This window comes from Rhinichthys klamathensis, unplaced genomic scaffold, assembly GCF_029890125.1.
Source record: "Rhinichthys klamathensis goyatoka isolate OS25496 unplaced genomic scaffold, OSU_Roscu_1.1 h1tg000014l_1, whole genome shotgun sequence".
Classification (NCBI taxonomy): domain Eukaryota; kingdom Metazoa; phylum Chordata; class Actinopteri; order Cypriniformes; family Leuciscidae; genus Rhinichthys; species Rhinichthys klamathensis.
The window spans coordinates 2,856,692-2,874,658 of record NW_026606566.1 but is presented as its reverse complement, the minus strand read 5'-3'; the positions used below and the strand labels follow the sequence as shown (position 1 = coordinate 2,874,658).

At 38.2% G+C, this 17,967-nt stretch overlaps 1 protein-coding gene across 2 annotated transcripts in view; it reads left to right on the top strand.

Annotated features, from left to right (window-relative positions):
- Positions 1-17,967, top strand: part of pik3cb (phosphatidylinositol-4,5-bisphosphate 3-kinase, catalytic subunit beta) — an 83,039-nt gene that overhangs the window by 16,328 nt on the left and 48,744 nt on the right. For both annotated transcript variants that reach the window (XM_056271168.1, XM_056271161.1), the window contains exons 2-4: positions 1,861-1,924; positions 15,590-15,773; positions 17,294-17,522. In XM_056271168.1, the coding sequence (XP_056127143.1) occupies positions 15,624-15,773; positions 17,294-17,522 (379 nt within the window). In that variant the 5' untranslated portion in view covers positions 1,861-1,924; positions 15,590-15,623. The remainder of the gene's footprint in view (positions 1-1,860; positions 1,925-15,589; positions 15,774-17,293; positions 17,523-17,967) is intronic.

Genomic DNA, 17,967 nt, shown 5'->3' with positions numbered 1-17,967 from the left:
TTCTAGAGGTTCAGCAGGAACACGAATATCTGGTACCGATCCTTTTTTCATGAGCAGCTTCTTAGCAAAACCAGCTTTATACTGACCCTCGTTTATAAAGCAGTCTGCTGAGAAATGATTCGCGCAAACATGAGAGCATTGACGTTGCTCGTGGGGAATATTCCCTTTGAAAACAAACTCAGCCACTGCGTCTTCAGTTGTTCGGATTTAGGAACATTAAAATGACTGCTGTGTTCGTTATTACACCCAAGAACAGAACACCACAATCGCTTAGACGCCATTCTGCTCATAGACAGTGCTCCAGCATATCAACAATGACCGCGCCGGTCCGCGCAGACTATGATTGACAGCTGGCTCACGAGCGAGGGCGGGTCTGTGTTGAAACGATGCTGTCAATCAACAATCGTGGGAGGGGCTTCCGAGCGTGTGACGTCACAAGGTCGAACGGCTCGATTTGAGGCAGGGGAAAACATATAAGGAGATTAAAACAAAAACACTGGATGGATTTTTATCATTATATGATGGTTGTGTACAGGCACTGCCAACACACATTTCAGTACAATCAACTTGTAAAAGTGCATGTACCATTATATGACCCCTTTAAGTTTTCTGTTAGGGAAAGAGTGTGGGTTAGGGTATTTATAACTAGATGTATATATATTTAAAAAAAACAATAAAAGTCTGTGGAATGTCCCCGTTTTACATAGTAAGCGAGTGTGTGTGTGCGTATTTCACAGCGAGAGAGAAAGAGGGAGTAACCTTTTTCCCACAATAAAAACAGGCCAAGCAATTCTGGGCCTCTATTTTGACACCCACGTCCCTCGCTGCAAAGTGTACGTGCATCAGGTACTGTGGTGCAGCGGGGGTCAGGTGGTGGCACTATGGTATATTTATGTACTTTGAAGCAGTAGAATACTATAGTTTTACCATGAGAAAAAAAACGTGGCATTGCAAGGCACATGCCTAAAACTTAGGTAACACTTTATTTCGATAGTCCACTTTAGACATTATACTAACTATAAGTAACTTAGCAGCTACATGTCAACTAACTGTGATTAGAGTATTAGTAGACTGTCTGCTTAATATCTGCTAACACTTTATTTTGTTGGTCCCCCAAAAGACACTCTACTAACTATAAGTAACTTAGCAACTACAAGTCAACTGGTTCTTCTAACCCGAACCATAACACCTAACCATAACCTACCAGTCTACTGACAGTCTACTACAGTCTACTAATACTCTAATGACAGTTAGTTGACATGTTGTTGAAAAGTTACTTATAGTTAGTAGAATGTCTAAAGTGACTATCGAAATAAAGTGTAACCAAAACGTATTGTATTACCATGTTACAAGTAAAAACAGGTATTACTGTGGTCCATGCACCAAAAAAATGGTATTACCATGGTACCGTTTCCAGAAATCATAGTAATATAGTACCTTTTCTTGTGTGATGACAACACTGAGTTCATCAGACAATGTTCATATGTTTTCAGGCATGTGTAAAACGTAGAAAGTGAGTTTTACAGTTACCCAGTTAAATGGTTTATCACATCACCCTCTCCTGGTACCCAGTAACCTCAATGATTGTTCATATCAAGAGGCTGTGGCATAAACTGTGTGTTTTCGTGAAGGAGAGGTTATGTTCATGTGAAATCTGCATTAACTTTGCCTCATTACACTCTATAGTTGGCAAACATTAATGGCGTGAGGTAAGCTAGAAAAACCAGAGCTGCTGCTGTATATGTAATATCAGCTCCTCGAGTCGCTGTCTCAGCTGATATGGGGACACTCAAGGTCCTTCAGCTCTGACTCTGTTCATCTCACACATTTTCATCTGAATCCTCTCTGTGTCTCTGTCAGATGCAGCATCCTCTTCATCCCATCATGGAGCCGGCTGAGAAATAAGAGACCGCGGAGACAGCAGGTGAGTGCTGACAGGCCACAACACAAGGTCTCCATTGTAAGCAGAAGGCGATCACAATATTCTTATTCAGGTCAAAAAAACGTAAAAAAACCCGAAATGTCTTGGTGGAAAGTATCAACAATTCCATGCATTGGGTGATTGGTGTTCTATTGGGATTTTTTTTAAATAATTAAAAAATGCACACATTCCATGCCTTTTTTTGGATATATCCATTTCATTCAGGATTTATTATGCCTTTCAAAATGCACATCAAAATAGTTGGATGGAAACCTGACTGAGACAAAACTGAGAAGGATCATGTGACACTGAAGACTGCTGAAAATTCAGCTATCCATCACAGGAATAAATTACATTTTAACATATATCACAACAGAAACCAGTTTAATTAAATTGTGAAAACATTTCACTGTATTACTGTTTTGACTGTGTTTTTGATCAAATGAATGCAGGCTTGGTGAGATTTAAGGTGCTGTTTACTCGACACCATTTTCAACTGAAAACGTAAAACTTTTTATGCATTTTGGCCGTTCATTTACACGACAACGGCGTGAACTGGTTTCAAAGTGCAAGTTTTTGAAAACGGTCTCTGCATAAACAACAAAAACGCGAATCTCTGAAGACGATGACGTCATGCACATGCGTATTACGTGTTCAGTCTGTAGTGATTCATCGCCATCTAAAAAGATTTCAGTCGTTTTTGCGGATCCGTGTGAATGGGGATCGTTTTGACAATGTATGCCAATATTGTCTGTTTATTGTCACTGTCTGTACGCGAAAAAAACTCAAATAAAAGGAAAAACTTCTCAGTTTTAAGCATATCGTTGTCGTGTAAACGTACCTTAAGAGACTACTTTCAAAAACATAAAAAAATTGAAATATTTCCAAACTTTTGACTGGTAGTGTATGTCCCGTTACCTTTCCTTCCCCCACTAACTTGCTGGATCCGCCACTCCCCTTGTATCAGGACCTCAGGATTTACAGATTAAGCACTGGCAGAAACCCCAGGAGGGTGATGTTCGGGGTATCGGAGCCCAGCGCCTCCTTTACCCCAGCAGACTGTGAGCGCGACTTCACTGCCTGAGACCTCTGAGTCAATGGGGAAGGCTAAACAACATCCTGCCAACTCCTAAAGGGCAAAGAGGAGGCGGGTGAAATAAAAGTGTAAAATGCCAGCACTGCAGGTTATCTATTCCCCACCCTGTGGGATAAGCACCCCTTTCTCTGTCCTAGGATCAGTGGTTTAAACTAGGCCCGTTCAGTTTATATGCTAGACAGTTTCAGTGGAGTAAAGTTCCTCCGATGTCACCCAAGGAGTTCAGCTCAAGAAGAGGGAAAAAGTTTAGCCCTCGACCTAGCTAAAAGTGCTTTAGCCCTCGACCTAGTTACGCAAGTACATTTGTTACTCTACTGTCTACTTGTGCAACTAGGTCGAACGCTAAAGCACACAAGAATATAAAAACCAGCATGTCTCATTGCTTAGTTGAAGCTTTTATATTAAGTCGTAGGTCTTCAATCTTGCTGCTGGGGACCCAATGTCCTGTAGAGTGCAAGTGTCTACTTTGCATTATTTTTGGTTGTCAATGGAGAGTGTTTCTTCAGCAGTAACTGTACTGAAACTCCTATGGTCCTTGGGGAGAGACAGGATATGAGGTGCACGTTTGCACAGTAAATTTGCAAGTACACACACAAAAAGACGCAAGGTTTTATCACGACATTTCCACGGAAGCTATTCCCTCGGGGGAGTCATAGCTTGTTACTTGGCATGTCTGCCCCAGACAGCATATCTGCTATATGGCAGTTGTTCATATCTCATGGCGAGATACAGAAAAGATGTTAGAAAGAGAATGTTTGGTTGCTTGCGTAACTCTGGGCGTCTGATAACAGAAGTGAGGTGTCCTCCTCGCAGACTAGAGATATGCAAACTGAGGGAAATCAAGTCGTAGTATTATTCAGTTGTTGTTTTTGGAAAGTACCTTTTTTTTTAACCTTTTTTTTTTATATAACTTTTCAGAACTAAGACAAACAGCAACAAACTGAATGTGCCTTTTGTTGAATTTTTTAATTATGTATTTATTGTCTGACCGGGTTTTGATCTTTTTGCTTGTGGGTGGAGATTATTTTATATTATTATACATTTATTTGACCGTATTTGTATGTGTTGCTGTTAATACCCAAATCTGTCTATTTACTTTAAATTATAATATGATTTACCCTATTAAATCATATTGGATGTTGCAGTATATGCTGCTTGACTGGCGTTGATCTTGCACAATCTTAAAATTATTATTATTAGAATATTTACAGCAGTTCAAAGTTACAGACTGTTTTAAATGGGGTATGCTTTAGTTCCCTTTTAAACACTATAGTTAGTGGTACGTGTATGCTTTCATTTACGTAGGATGTGGGTTTAATTGTAGTTAGACAGATATCTGATGAACCCCTCAGCTGAGAGCTGTTTACTGTGGGGATAGTGGTGTGTCTCAGCACAAACTAAGCTTTAAGTGCTCTTTTTTTCAGACGTTTGACTGTAGAACTAAAAAGGGAAGCAGTGCTTGTCGATTACTTTGTATATTATTGCATTGTGAAAAAGGTCATGTATGCACAGCAAAATAAAGGTCACAGTAATTGCAGGAACATTCACAACAATATTAAGAGGAATAAAAGGGGAAACTGGTTGAAATACTTTTTTCAATCACAGTTTTATGTACGAATACATTTATAAGTGAGTTAGTAAGTTGACTTTTTGACTGTAAGAACTCTAAGAACTTTCAAAAGATTGGTTTGAGTTCTGTTGACACATTGTTGATTATCACGTTAACCTTATATTGTGTATATAATATAACTCAAATTTGTACATTAATTGATTTCTTGAAAAAAAATTAAGCTGTGGTAACTTGAATGACATTGTCATGAAAACTTCGGAGACTGGGAAGTGGATTTCTAGTTCCCAGCATCCTTTGCATGATAGGACTGAATAAGGTGAATAAATATTGATATTCAGTGTTATTTTATGTATTTTTTTTAGTGAAGCAAAAGTTAGTGCTTAATGCAGTTAAAAGTTTTTGTGGTTACCACTGTGCTGAAGAGTTGTTGACATAAAGGTAAACGCTACATTCACTACATAAAAGCAATGACTGCTAATGCCAGTGACAAGTAATATCTTACTTGGTCATTTAATATACATGCTAAATTAGTTCAATTTAGCATGTGCTACTTGGCTGTGGATTTCAGGACTCTAATGTAATTAGAGTAATGTGTCTTTTTTTCTTAATGGTTGAATGCTATTAATAATAGTTCCTGCTTTGTGGAATCAGAGGGACATTTGCATGTGGTTTTCCTGTTTGCCTATGAGAGTGCGAAATTCATGTATTTTTTTTGTGAATGTGTGAAGAAGAAAAAAAGTTTTTCTGTGACCTCTTTTGAACCCACCAGAGTGTGTGTGTGTGGTGTGTGGGGGCAGGGGGGTATGGGGCCGAGTGCGACCCACCATGCTTTTTTATTACAGAGGTCTTTTGTTCCTCTGTGGTAAAGAAACTAACGCAAGTTTATTCTCTCTCTCTCTTAAAGAAGCAATTCATTTTCACAACATGACAACATGGGAGGGTTTATATTGCCTTAGCGTCACAGTGCGTCTGAAATAGAGGAAGTGTCACATAACTGATATTCTGCTTGATTTCCTACTCTTGACATGGTGAAATAACAGTCATTTACAACAGAAACACTTGAGGTGAAGTTCTAGATGCATTGTGTTAGTAATTCAGTAATGGCTTGGTGGTGGTGTCTGAAAGCAGGCTTTAAAAACGCCGGGAACTCTGTTTTTGTCAGGAATATATTAATGGGTTCATGCACAAAGTGCTGTTTTTGTTAGTTTTTTCGCCCCTTTTATTAGTGGCCCAAGAACAAAATGGTGGTATTTGGTCATGTTTCATATTTTTATGTCCCCAGATTCCTTGGCTCATTCTCTCATGTTTTAAGCCTAAGCTTTTGTTGTTGTTGTTGTTGTTGTTTTTCCCAGCATATCATTTATTATTTTTTAAGACACTTTTCCGCCTGATATTTTAACCTACCAACATTACCCTACATTATTGTATGCATGTTATGTATTTCAGTACTGCTCGTGCGACTGCACTAAATTGATGTACATGTGCGTGAAAAAGTACCAGGAATACTGGTGAAACGATGAACAGTTTAACTGGTTAAAATGCTTGTGAGTTTATCTTTAAATGATTTCCGCTTGGACCCTGATAGTTGCGTGCAGAGATATATTCTTGGGCTTGTTTTTGTGCTGCTGTAAGTAATTTTACAGGACTCTCTGGTATGCTTGATGTTGATTGGTCTATTGCTGCATTCTGTGGTAAAATATTGAAATATTAAATATGTAAAATATGACCGACACAGATAATAGGCCATTGTCTCAGGCAACTGGTTTTCTTTAACTGTGCTAGTTTCATGTGTTTCATATCACTTTGTGCCCTCATTCTTCTCGCATAATAAAATTATTTCTCAAATCAATCATTCATGATAATGATCAATATAACATTCTTCTTCTTCTGTGTTCTCTTGCCTTTTTTGCCCATCTTCACTCAAACACATACAGATTCTGCAGATCCACGTGACGATCATGTGCTGACCAGGCCCGCATTAAGCACACACAGGGCCCTGGGGCCATTAGCGAACCCAAGGGCCCCTTCATAGTAGCCGATCTTCGTGCCACAACGTTTTCTACCACAGGAATAATTAGTATTTAAAATGATATCTTTAAAAAAACTCACCAAAATTACATATTTAAAGTTTTTTTCCTTGAAAAAAAATTCTTCATGGCTTAAAATAGCTTGAATGTAACTCGACACCCTTGCCTCTTTTAGTATACGTGGTTCTATGAATATGCAAATGAGCCCCGCCTCCACTCACTCACTCAGCTCAGAGATCCACTCGTTGACGATCACACGTTGATCTGATTGGTTACAAGGTAGTTTGTGACGTCAGAAACACCAGCGATTTCAAACCGTGTTTTTGAGACTGTCTTTGGTTCACTGCAGTTTTAAGGAGAAAATACTCAGCAATGCTGTCGACTTATGAATTTAGACATGGTTTGTCTTAAAGCATATTAAAAACACCACATAGACATATAAACAACATTTAAAAGCTTGATTTTCACCACAGGGGGACTTTAATATGCAGAGATACAACGTATCTCTATAGAAAATATACAAATATTTCAAGCAGCAACACTTTAAAAGCATAGATGCATTAACACCAGATATGAGGTCAAAGTAAACAGGTTTCCAGAAACAGCAACAACTTTTGCACAAAAGACTGCCTTTAAACAGTTGTATCATTAGAAGGTCTTCTTTCTGGCTGTAGGAGAGGGGAATCATCCGGGCTGGACTGGGGCTCAAAGTCTGCCAAATTCATTACATAAATTAATGATTAAATAAAATATATTTTTGAATTTACTGCAAATGTGTTGAACAATATTAATATAGCATTATATTGCAAGGCTCTTAATTATTGAATTAATATTTAGCAGTTATTAGAACTGAACGTAGGTCCTGAAAAATGACCATAGTTCTTGCATCGAATCCAGAGTTTAACTGTAAAGGTGATGATACACAGGGCAACTTTTTGAGCAATGTTGCTGGGCAATCTTGACGAGCGATTGTTGCTTGGGCACTTTCCCATTGAAAATGGGCAATACATTTCTATCTGGATAATTTAGATCGGTCGTGGGCCCTGTGTCTCATCTGGTTGCCCGTTGACGGCAACATTGCCCAGCAACATTGCCCAAAAAGTTGCCCCGTGTATCATCACCTTAAGATCAAGACGGGTGAAAACCAAGCTCCTCATTACCATGTGTTTATGGTTTCTAAAATAACATCAACAATAATATTGATAATAAAAACTAAGATATTTGCAATGAAAAACATCTTAAACACAATAAAACAACCTTGTTTGTCATTATATTACCCGAGATTTAATATAAGGCTAATAATAGTAACATTAACTGTAAATACTATAATGTCATACAGCTTAAGTAACTGCATGGTCATTTTTATAGTGGTGGCGCTGTGTGTGTGAAAATCTTGTAATCACTGTTGTCTACAGTTAACCTTGACACTTGAGTGTACATGGAGCTATTCAAACTGGTTTCAGGTTCACCACAGAGCTTTTAAAGTTCCTCTATTATGCCTTTTTGAATATTACGTTTCAATCAGTGTCATAAGAAACAGAGGATCCAAGTGCAAAGGCAAGTTCTTGCAATAGTCTTTAATGAAGAATTAACATAGGCAGTCCGTCGTGCAACGACACAGAACTGGAATAAGCTCAGTGTGCTCAAAGTCAGGTCAGCAGAAACAGAAGACTCCTGTCTCGGTGATCGTTTGCAGAGCTGGTAACTCACGTTGGGCAGTAACACAGTCCTTGTAAGAGGCCACAAAGCGCAGAGAGTAGACTGGTAAAGGTCACAAGCAGAGCAAGCACACAAGACGAGCACAACTCCTCTAGACTAGACAAGGTAACACGGGGTAAATCTTCATGTAGAAAACATGTAGCGCAGTCATTGATACAGTTCCCACGTGTTCACCGCAATAAATTAGAAACATACACATCAGTTTGTTGATGGACATACTCTTGTTAATGCTGATGGTGAGGAATTACAGCTGCAACATCTCATAATGTACTCTTGGATTGATGTGGTAAAATCGGCGCTATCGTTACTGTCTTTAACAGTGTGTGCAATCGCTGAGCTTTAGGAAGCCTCTGGAGCTGAAATTCAGCTATGGTAATGGGCGTTTCCAAAACATGCGCTGTAAGCTGTAGACCAATCACAACACACTGGGCCGTCTGGCCAAACAGAGCAGAGCAGCTCGCGGAGAGGAGGGATTTAGAGAGACTGAATCTTCGGACGAGTCGTTTGAGAATCATTGAAAAATGTGTTGATGTGTTGTGTATATTATGAGGAAAGTAAACTCTTTAATTAATGTTAACCTGTGTTAGGAGTTTAATAATTGGAGTTCGTCAGCTCTGTGTGTGAGACGGTCCTGCGACTGCTGGATTAATGTGGTTTAATCAGGTAGCGGCCCCATCGTTTGGCTTTTGGTCTCTGTTTCCCAGGTGCTTCACTAAATAACAGCTCTTAATGTGTGGGGGTGTGGAGGGGTTTTGGCGATTGGCCTTATTGTTAATGATAAAGAACACTTTATGACTTTACAGTTTGTTGACCAGCTGATGCTATAATGGGAGTCTGATTAGTGCTGCGAGAGCCGAGAGATAGAGATGGAGATAGAGAGAGAGAGCTCTAAATCCAATATCCTGCTGAGAACTTTTACAGCTTAATGACCCCCCACCCCCATCCCTGTCTTTCTCTTTCAGGCTTTCTCACGCCACTCTCCTCTTCTCACTCATTGTATCTGGCAAATGATTGCAGCACTGTGTATTTGGTGCCTTTACCATCCTTCACTCTCACTAAAATGGACACAGTGGCATTACATCCATTGATACAGAAGCCCCAAAAAAGTTTTTGGATGCTAAAGTCTAATAGTCATTTCAAAAGTCAGGGAGGCAGAATGTTCAGTATAAGAACAGAATAAAACTTTTTCGGGGTTTGTTTCTCCAATTTGTAGCAAATTGTCGAGGGCTGGACTGGACAAAATGTCAATGAGCTTTCAATAAAACTTGGCTGCCTATGCGGTATAAAAGCAAAAAAAAAAAAGAACAAAAAGAAATTGGTGCTGGTCTCTTCCCTTTTTGCCAAATAGGTAGGAAAACTTCAACACCCATAATGCACTGGGCATGGCCACACCCAGTCTGTTTCTATTGGATAAGCTTGACCAGAGAACTTGAGTAGGAAACACTTCTCAGCAAACTTTAAAAAATCGGTGACCTTGCACTGTAAGTATTGCATTTCACATAGAGCATTTTTTAGTCTTTAAATGATAAAACAATAGATGTACTATATATATATTTTTTTTAAAATAACACTTAGTCTTTTTTTTAATAGTACATCTATTGTTTTATCAATTATCAAAATTTGTTAAAATTATCTACTATTGTTATTATTATATATATATAAAGTTTTGTTTTTCATGTTGCTTTGATTCCATAAAAGCATAAGAGAAAAGAAACTAATAGAACAGTCACTGAAAAGGCACATAAAACACTCTTTACCAAGTTATTTTAAAATGACAAGACCACACTTCAGGTCTACAGATGTTGAATCCTCAAATCAACTAATCATGTGACATTTCTTTAGTAAGGATACAGGATCATAGGCTTTTCAATCCACCCAAATCAGATTAATCAGCGTAACTGTGAGCGTATTACGGCATCACTGTCCGGAAATCTCCTGGAATCAGTGTTGCTCTTGTCTCTGTACGGGAATGAAGAGTCAGGGCTTTTTCAACGTGTTTGCTGCACATTCAGCCCCTCAGTCTTTTGTTGTATTTATACTGTATCTTTGATCTGCTGTATGTGCTCTGTGTGAAGGGTGTGTGTTAACTCAGTCACTTCTGCGGTATTTTTTTAGCATTTGCGCGTGGCTGGGTCATAAGGTCTTCCATTTGTCATGGTGCTTTTGAGAGAGACACACTGGCGTGTGTGTGTGTGTGTGTGTGTGCACGAGTATAATAGGGAGAGAGAACTTCCTGTTTTGTTTGTGTTAAAATATTAGCCTTACGCTCTTTACGGTTCCCTTTGTTTAATGTCCCTCATCTCTACCAAAAGCAGATTAATAGACTGTCCCATGACCACACTCTTTAAAACACAGGCAACTAAAAATCAAAGAATTCACAACATTCGATTACAATAGTAATAATGTTTTTTTTAACACTTTTTTAGTGTACTTGTTACATGTACCTACCATAGCAATAACAGTAAATTATGCATAATTACATGCAACTAACCCTCAACCAAATTCATAATCCTACCCTAACCCTAAAGTACATGTAGTTAATTATTATTACTCGGTACTTAAATATATAATTACACTGTAACAATAACACTTTAAAATAAAGTGTAACCCGGTTTTTTTATTTTTTTTATTTTTAGAGAAATCTTTTGGATTAACTCGACTGAAATGTTATTTTATATTGAATAAATTGAAACCATTTTAGTCAGAGTAGACTAACTTAAATTACTGAAGAACACATTATTGATGGATGATTAATCAATATTTAAGACATTTTAAGGGTGTTTTCCTTCAGGGTAAGGAAAAAAGATAAAGGATAAAATGACAGTTTAATTTAGTCTTTCCAAAAACTTTTTTTCTGTAATCCAAAGCTTTAATTCTGTGTTTGTTATTATAAGCACAATTAGAGGCAATGCCGTTTTATTATATATGTTACATGATATTATTCCATGTCTCGTGTTTTGATTATAAAATGTTATTTAAAAAAACAATGAAACACACAGGATATCTGCTTTCCGGCTACTTTACTCAACTGTAATTTTCAATTAAACATTGTCTTTAATATTTAGCGGTATCAATTTTTTAACGGTGCATTTGAAACAAAACAAATAGCCACGTCTTTTTCCTTAAAGGTTGTAAAGGTTCGACCAAATCTTTAAAGGTAAACAAAAAAAGAGCAGAGATGATTTAACTACATGGCTGCTAAAACTCAAAACAAAAACATTTTAAACTATGACTGATAAAACTTAAACATATGGCCTAAATAATATTTTATTCAGAAAGATGGATGAGTCTGTCAAGTGAGAGCCGAGTCTATCCTAGGGAATAGAGCAAGTCAGACGAATTTAACGCTTTACCATCACACAGAAATGCCAGGCAAGCAGAGCTGAGAAAACGACACGGCTGAAAATCACTGAAATGATAGCGAAAAACTTTCTGCCTATTAATTTTGTGGAAGGACAAGGTTTTAGAGAGACCCAGTATAACGTCCCATCACGCAAAACAGTCACTGCAAGAAAAGATGCTCTGTAGCTTCACTGAAAGGCAGCCTGTCAAAGACTATCACTAGTCAAGTCAAGTCACCTTATTTATACAGCACTTTACACAATACAGATTGTTTCAAGGCAGCTTTACAGTGATAACAGGAAAATAATGGGAAAATGGGAAATACCCAGTATTAGTGTATTGGGTATTATAAATGCTCTCGTATTAGAGACGCGCAGAAACTGTTTCTCTCAGTTCTCCGGTCTGGACTCTGGACCACATGCTCTCGCAAAGCTAACTAATCAGACCTGAAGATGCCGCCATAAACGCCAGCATAACCGGTCCGAAAAAAGACCATTTTAAACACACACGTTCAGTGTTTTCATCAGTCATGTCCGAGTACTCGGGTACTCGTGGCCATCCTTAATACACGTGTCTACTTAATATCTCTTAGTTTGTGGCAGTTGTGTAAACCACGAGGATGTGGCTCCTTCAAAAAGATTCAAAATTTCTCTTTCATTCAATTAAAGGAACTCAGGGATATTTTTTTTCTGTAAAGTGTTTTTTTTTTTTAAATGAGTGTTTTGAGCAGTGAAGAAGAAAGTGTTTCAACCTGCCCTGATGTGCAGTGACTGCAAATCCTGTCCTCTCTCCGCAACCGTGTGCTTTTACGTCTTCCTTTGTCTAAGTTGGTGTTCACAGAGTCTGTACTTTAATACTTTGTGTTCTCTCTGTTAGGGTTGTCAAACGTATCGGTACTTCCAGGACCAGTCGGCACCAGTGTTGCCAACTTAGCAACTTTGTCGCTCGATTTAGCAACTCTTCAGACCCCTTTAGAAGTACTGTCCTGCTAGTGTCTTGCTTTCCCCCTGCCGTCACGCCTCTCTCTGCGTCTACCCTGTTCAGTGAGTGGCTGAACACACGCACACACACACACACACACACACACACATTTGTTATCTTTTAGTAGAGTGCAGTTTTTATTTCCCTTGTCATAGTTTGACTGAAATATAAGTTTAATTGCAATACCAAAAGATTTATGGCACACAGCTCACTAACAATATAAACAAGATAATAATATCATAATAAAATTATGATAACCATTAAATGTCAAAACGGCAGCCTAATGGCTATGTTGAAATATGATTGATTCTCTGAGACATGCAGATTTGTTGGATCAAACTGTTGTTGTCTGGTAACTTATGATAAGTGTTTTTAAAACGTCTCTGAGGGGTTGTTTGCTCATAAATCGGACTGAACTGGTTAAAGTTAAGATACATTTATCTGCAGTCTGCATTTACGCAAAGCTCCTTTTCACATTCAAGTTTTTTTTAAACAATTTTATGTTATCTGAGTCAGCGAATAGCGATTCTGCCATTTAACTGTTTCTCAGGAGCTCTGTTTTATGTAAGCTCTCGAATTAAATATGAAATATGTAAGCTATCTTAGTTTTTATTGACTAAAATACTATGGTTGACCTAAATGATAATCAAATATCACAAAATATTCATTTTTTTAGGCCTGTATGTGGAAATGGCCTACAAGTATTATTATTTTACATTGATACTAAACTCAACCCATAGGTGTAGTTCAAATTAATGGGACAGTCTTATGTATTTATTTATTATTTCAATTATAATTTTTCATTCCCATTATTTCATTTATATTTTGTCATGTGACCAACCAGTCTTTGATGCTGATTCCTGCTGTATTCAAGCGTCTTCACAGAGAAAAACACACGTTTAGTCCTCCTGTTCTCCTGCTTGATCTCTGGCTATTTGAGCGTGCTAGAAAGCTTTATGTGAACTTGATAACGGTCCAACAAAGCACTAGTTCATAAAGCGCTCTCTTAAAGGAAAAGCTAACGTGAATGGTTAAAACCTCAGAGCACAGTGGCTCTTAAGAAAGGGTGGCGTCAGCAGGGAGACGTCAGAGGTCTGAGACGTCAGTGATATTGAGCTGTGGTCCGGCTTTCTGAAGCATAGAGTTATTAGGAGCTCTTGATGCGAGCTGTAATGGATGTGGTGAACTGTGGCCCCTCTAAAAGCAGACAAAGTGCACTTACACAGCATTGACACAGCAATTACCTCTTGTTGCTTTGGGTTTGCGTATATCTAAATAAACAATAGTGTGCTTGTATGTGAAAATCTGTGTTCACAGTTTGAAATACCACATCCTCTGTCCCCTAATGTGGGTATGTCTTTGTATAGCTTGCCGTTTCTCACGTGTGTGTGTGTGAGTGTGTGTGTGGAAGCGAGCCGTGAACCACATCCCCGTCCTCCGATACCGTTGTCTCATCGATTGGCGTTGTGTGACTGAGTTTCCGCACCTGTCTGGTGTGTGTTTGATGAAGTCCTGCTTATGAGGTTTTGAGTTTGTTTGTAAGGTGAGAACAGCATCATGTGGTTCACTGACTCATTGTTGTGACCTTCAGGGAAATTACTGGCTGAAAATAGCAAGTGTTTTTAGACACACAAGGGGGGTATTTTTGAATTGAGGCTATAGAACAATGTAGTTTTGTTTTTGTTTTTCATTTTCAAGATATAGTTCATCCAAAAATGAAAATTCTGTCATAATTTACTGTAATTCTAAACCCATACATTCATCTTCAAACACAAATGAATCTAATATTCTCCCATTACTTTTGAAAGCTTCAAAATGTACTTTATATTAAGACTTCGGTTGCTCAAACGCTCAAGTTTTATTCTGTTTTCCAACTGTACGTTGGTTAAGAATAGGGGTGTAACAATATATCGTGCCACAATATATCGCAATACAAAAATGCAACAATACGTATCGTGGATAGTGACAATATGTATCGTGGATAGTTCCCCCAAAATAAAAATTACTGTGTGAGAAAAAAATAACATTTTTTCAGAGTTTTAGTGTCAGTACTACATTATAATTAACATTATGTATAGTAGTTTAATGTATAATAATGCAATGGGGGAATATCTGTGGGTCCTGATAATGCCAAATGTCTGATGTTACCAGTAAAAAGTGGCCAACATTATTTTAAATATATCTAGTCAGTGACAGAGTGCAAGCATATTCGTCTAAAATAATTATGTATTTTCAGCTTCAGAATCATGAATATTTTTATTCTGGTGTCATCATTCTCCTTGGGTTACAAGCACCAAGTCCAAATCTATTCATTTAAACCCACAATGTAATATCAAAGTTTGCATTTTAATCAACAGTACATTTTTTGTTAACCTTTTATCATTTGTTTTGGAGTATCGCAATAATATCGTATCGTGAGTTCAGTATCGTGATATGTATCGAATCGTGACATGAGGGTATCGATACACCCCTTGTTAAGAATGAAATGGCTAGAATGTATTCACAGCTCTACTATTGCATCCAGCGTATCATCAGCGCTCGGATTCGCTTCCATGGGGCTGTCAAGTACGACTTGCAGTCTGTGAGGTAAACTAAACACTATTGGCTATTTGAAAAAGGGGCGGAGCCATTCAATATGTCCCGCCTTAGCTTCCTGTTTCAGTGGAAATTACGTCAACGCATCAAACAAAACTGCGCGTTCCAAGGCACTTCAGTGGGCCTTTAAATAACATGCCAGTGCGGTGCCAAAATCGGACTCCCGCCAGATTACGACCCCCCTGCTTCTCCCTACCACACAGAAACATGAGACCCGACAGTGCACACATTTCTTTACGCACTTATTTCAATGGAAAAAGCCTTTTACTTTCATCTTTTTACTTCACCCCTGTGTTTTATTTTACAGCTAACCTTTGCTTGTTTTGATTTTTGTCGAGGTTCCCATGGTTTGGCTCCAGCGCGCTCTCTGCCATGCCTCCCGCCAAGACAGATCAGCTGGACTTGTGGGCGGAGTCAGGGCTGGATGGAGACGTCCAGGTGATGGTGGACTTCCTGTTGCCCACTGGAATCTACATCCAGATGGAGGTTCCTCGGGAGAGCACCATCCAACACATCAAACTGGTGCGTATGTTTCTTTTACAAGCAGATTCTCTCTTTCAGAGTCTGGACGAAGACTTGGATTCAAATAACTATTAAAGATATTTTAGCAAACACAAAGCAGCCCCTGGCAACCACCCAAAACAATCAAGCATTCTGGTGGAGTTTTCCCTTCTGAAAATGTCATTTTTACCTTTTAGATTCTAGTTTAACTATTACCAGGAAAGAATGCAAGGGCACTTCAGATAGTTTATAGCAGAGCACTTCAGCTTCAGTCCTGAGAGGCCAGTGTCCTGCTTAGTTCAGACAAAGTTCCTCTAAAGCCCTATTCGGATGGTAATTGTTTTTGGTCGTAAGGCATTTTCAACATTTAAAGGGGTTAGTCTGTGATTTTATTGCCATCCAAATCCAGAATGTCAGTGTTTTTCTCCCACCACCCACGTAAAAATCCCTGGCCGAATTACCTACTGTTTTTTGACGAACACCAAGGTCGTGTGGTGATTGAATTGCCGTCCGAATCCACATCTCTGAGTTTACAAGAAGAGATCATTGTTTAAATCCTTTCGATCACTGCAGAGCACCGTACGGGTGATAACTGTTGCGCTTTCACTGTAATTTGCATGCATTTTAAAGATGTACACTTTTATTTAATCCCCGTTCCACCTCAGCGAACAAAAAGGAGAAAGAGAAAAAAACACGTAAACATTTGAAATGGGCCATTATCATGGCAGCAATATATGATACAATTTAAAATATGTAGGCTATTATACACACAACATTAAAAATACAAAAAATATATATTTGTAATGTATATTTTATTTATAAAGTGCAGTGTTATTTACATTTGATTAGTTTTTGTACCTGAAAATCTTAAAACACTGTTTATTTCAATCGTATATTTGTTCAGTTGTTTCTTTTGTTGTGATTGCAAATTTTTTATTTGTTCTTTTTTAATTACAGAGTGTTTACTTGTCTTTAATAATGCTTGACATTTATATTAGTTAGGCTAGTTGTTTTTCTATGGTATTTTTGAACCACAGGCAAACGCTCCTTGTGTTAGTGTTCTTTAGCCTGTTGACTTTTGCTCATTATATTCAGCTACAATTAAATGTTTTGCAATAAGACTAAATGTGAACGATATTTAAGTTTTCTTCTTCTTTTTTTTTAGCTTATTGGAATCGAAATTAGGAATCGAATAAGAATCGGAATCGATAAGCAGAAATGAATTCGTATTCAAACGATAACCAACCCTATACTACACACATTCATGCTATATAGAAAGTACTTTTTTAACCGTTGCGAAGTAAACTCAAATGTAGTACCTACTCAGACAGAGATTTCGGATGCAGCGATGGGGTTCAGAATTACTTGCAAATCAGAGACGGGTGTGTTTAATTAGAGTTGGAACTGTAAAGTCTGCAAGACACCAGCCGTCCAGCACTAAAGTTGAAGAGCCCTGGTGTATCATAGCCTATAAATTTTATTTAACATGCAGTTTTGATTGTATCATTCACTCTCATCATCCTGTTTTTGTGTTTGTGTAGCTGTTATGGAAGGAGGCGCAGACATACCCTCTCTTCTCATTGCTGGGGGAGATGGAGGGTCACATGTTCGAGTGTGTGAACCAGGCAGCAGTTCACGAGGAGCTGGAGGACGAGACCAGGCGACTATGCGACGTGCGACCGTTCCTGCCTGTCCTCAAACTGATCACACGCAACTGTGGACGTGCAGAACGCCTACTAGACTCTAAGATCGGAGTCCTCATTGGCAAAGGTGACACATATGCACTTAATCACATGTGTAGTGAGAGCTATACTTTTATCTAATATCCATTAGATTTGGATTTTTCAGTGACCCTTTCTGCAGGTTATATTTGTTACCCCAGTGGGTAACAACAAGCAAATGTCTTTTTTTGTATTAGGAGAGGATCACTGAATCATTCAACTCAACCAATTTGGTCAAAAACTGTGATTAATTCAGTGATAAACTATCACAAAATCTTGTTTAGAGGCATGCAACAGTTGTTTTTTAGGAACAAATTTGTTTGCAGATCAAAAATAGACCAAGCAACTAGCAATATTGTGTCTTAAATGCACATTGCTTCATATTAACTTTTTTACTGAACTGATATTTAAAAGATTTCACTCACAATTGAGCTGTCAAAATATCAGGACTATGTGATGACCTATGGCACAACAACTTGAAACAACAACACTCT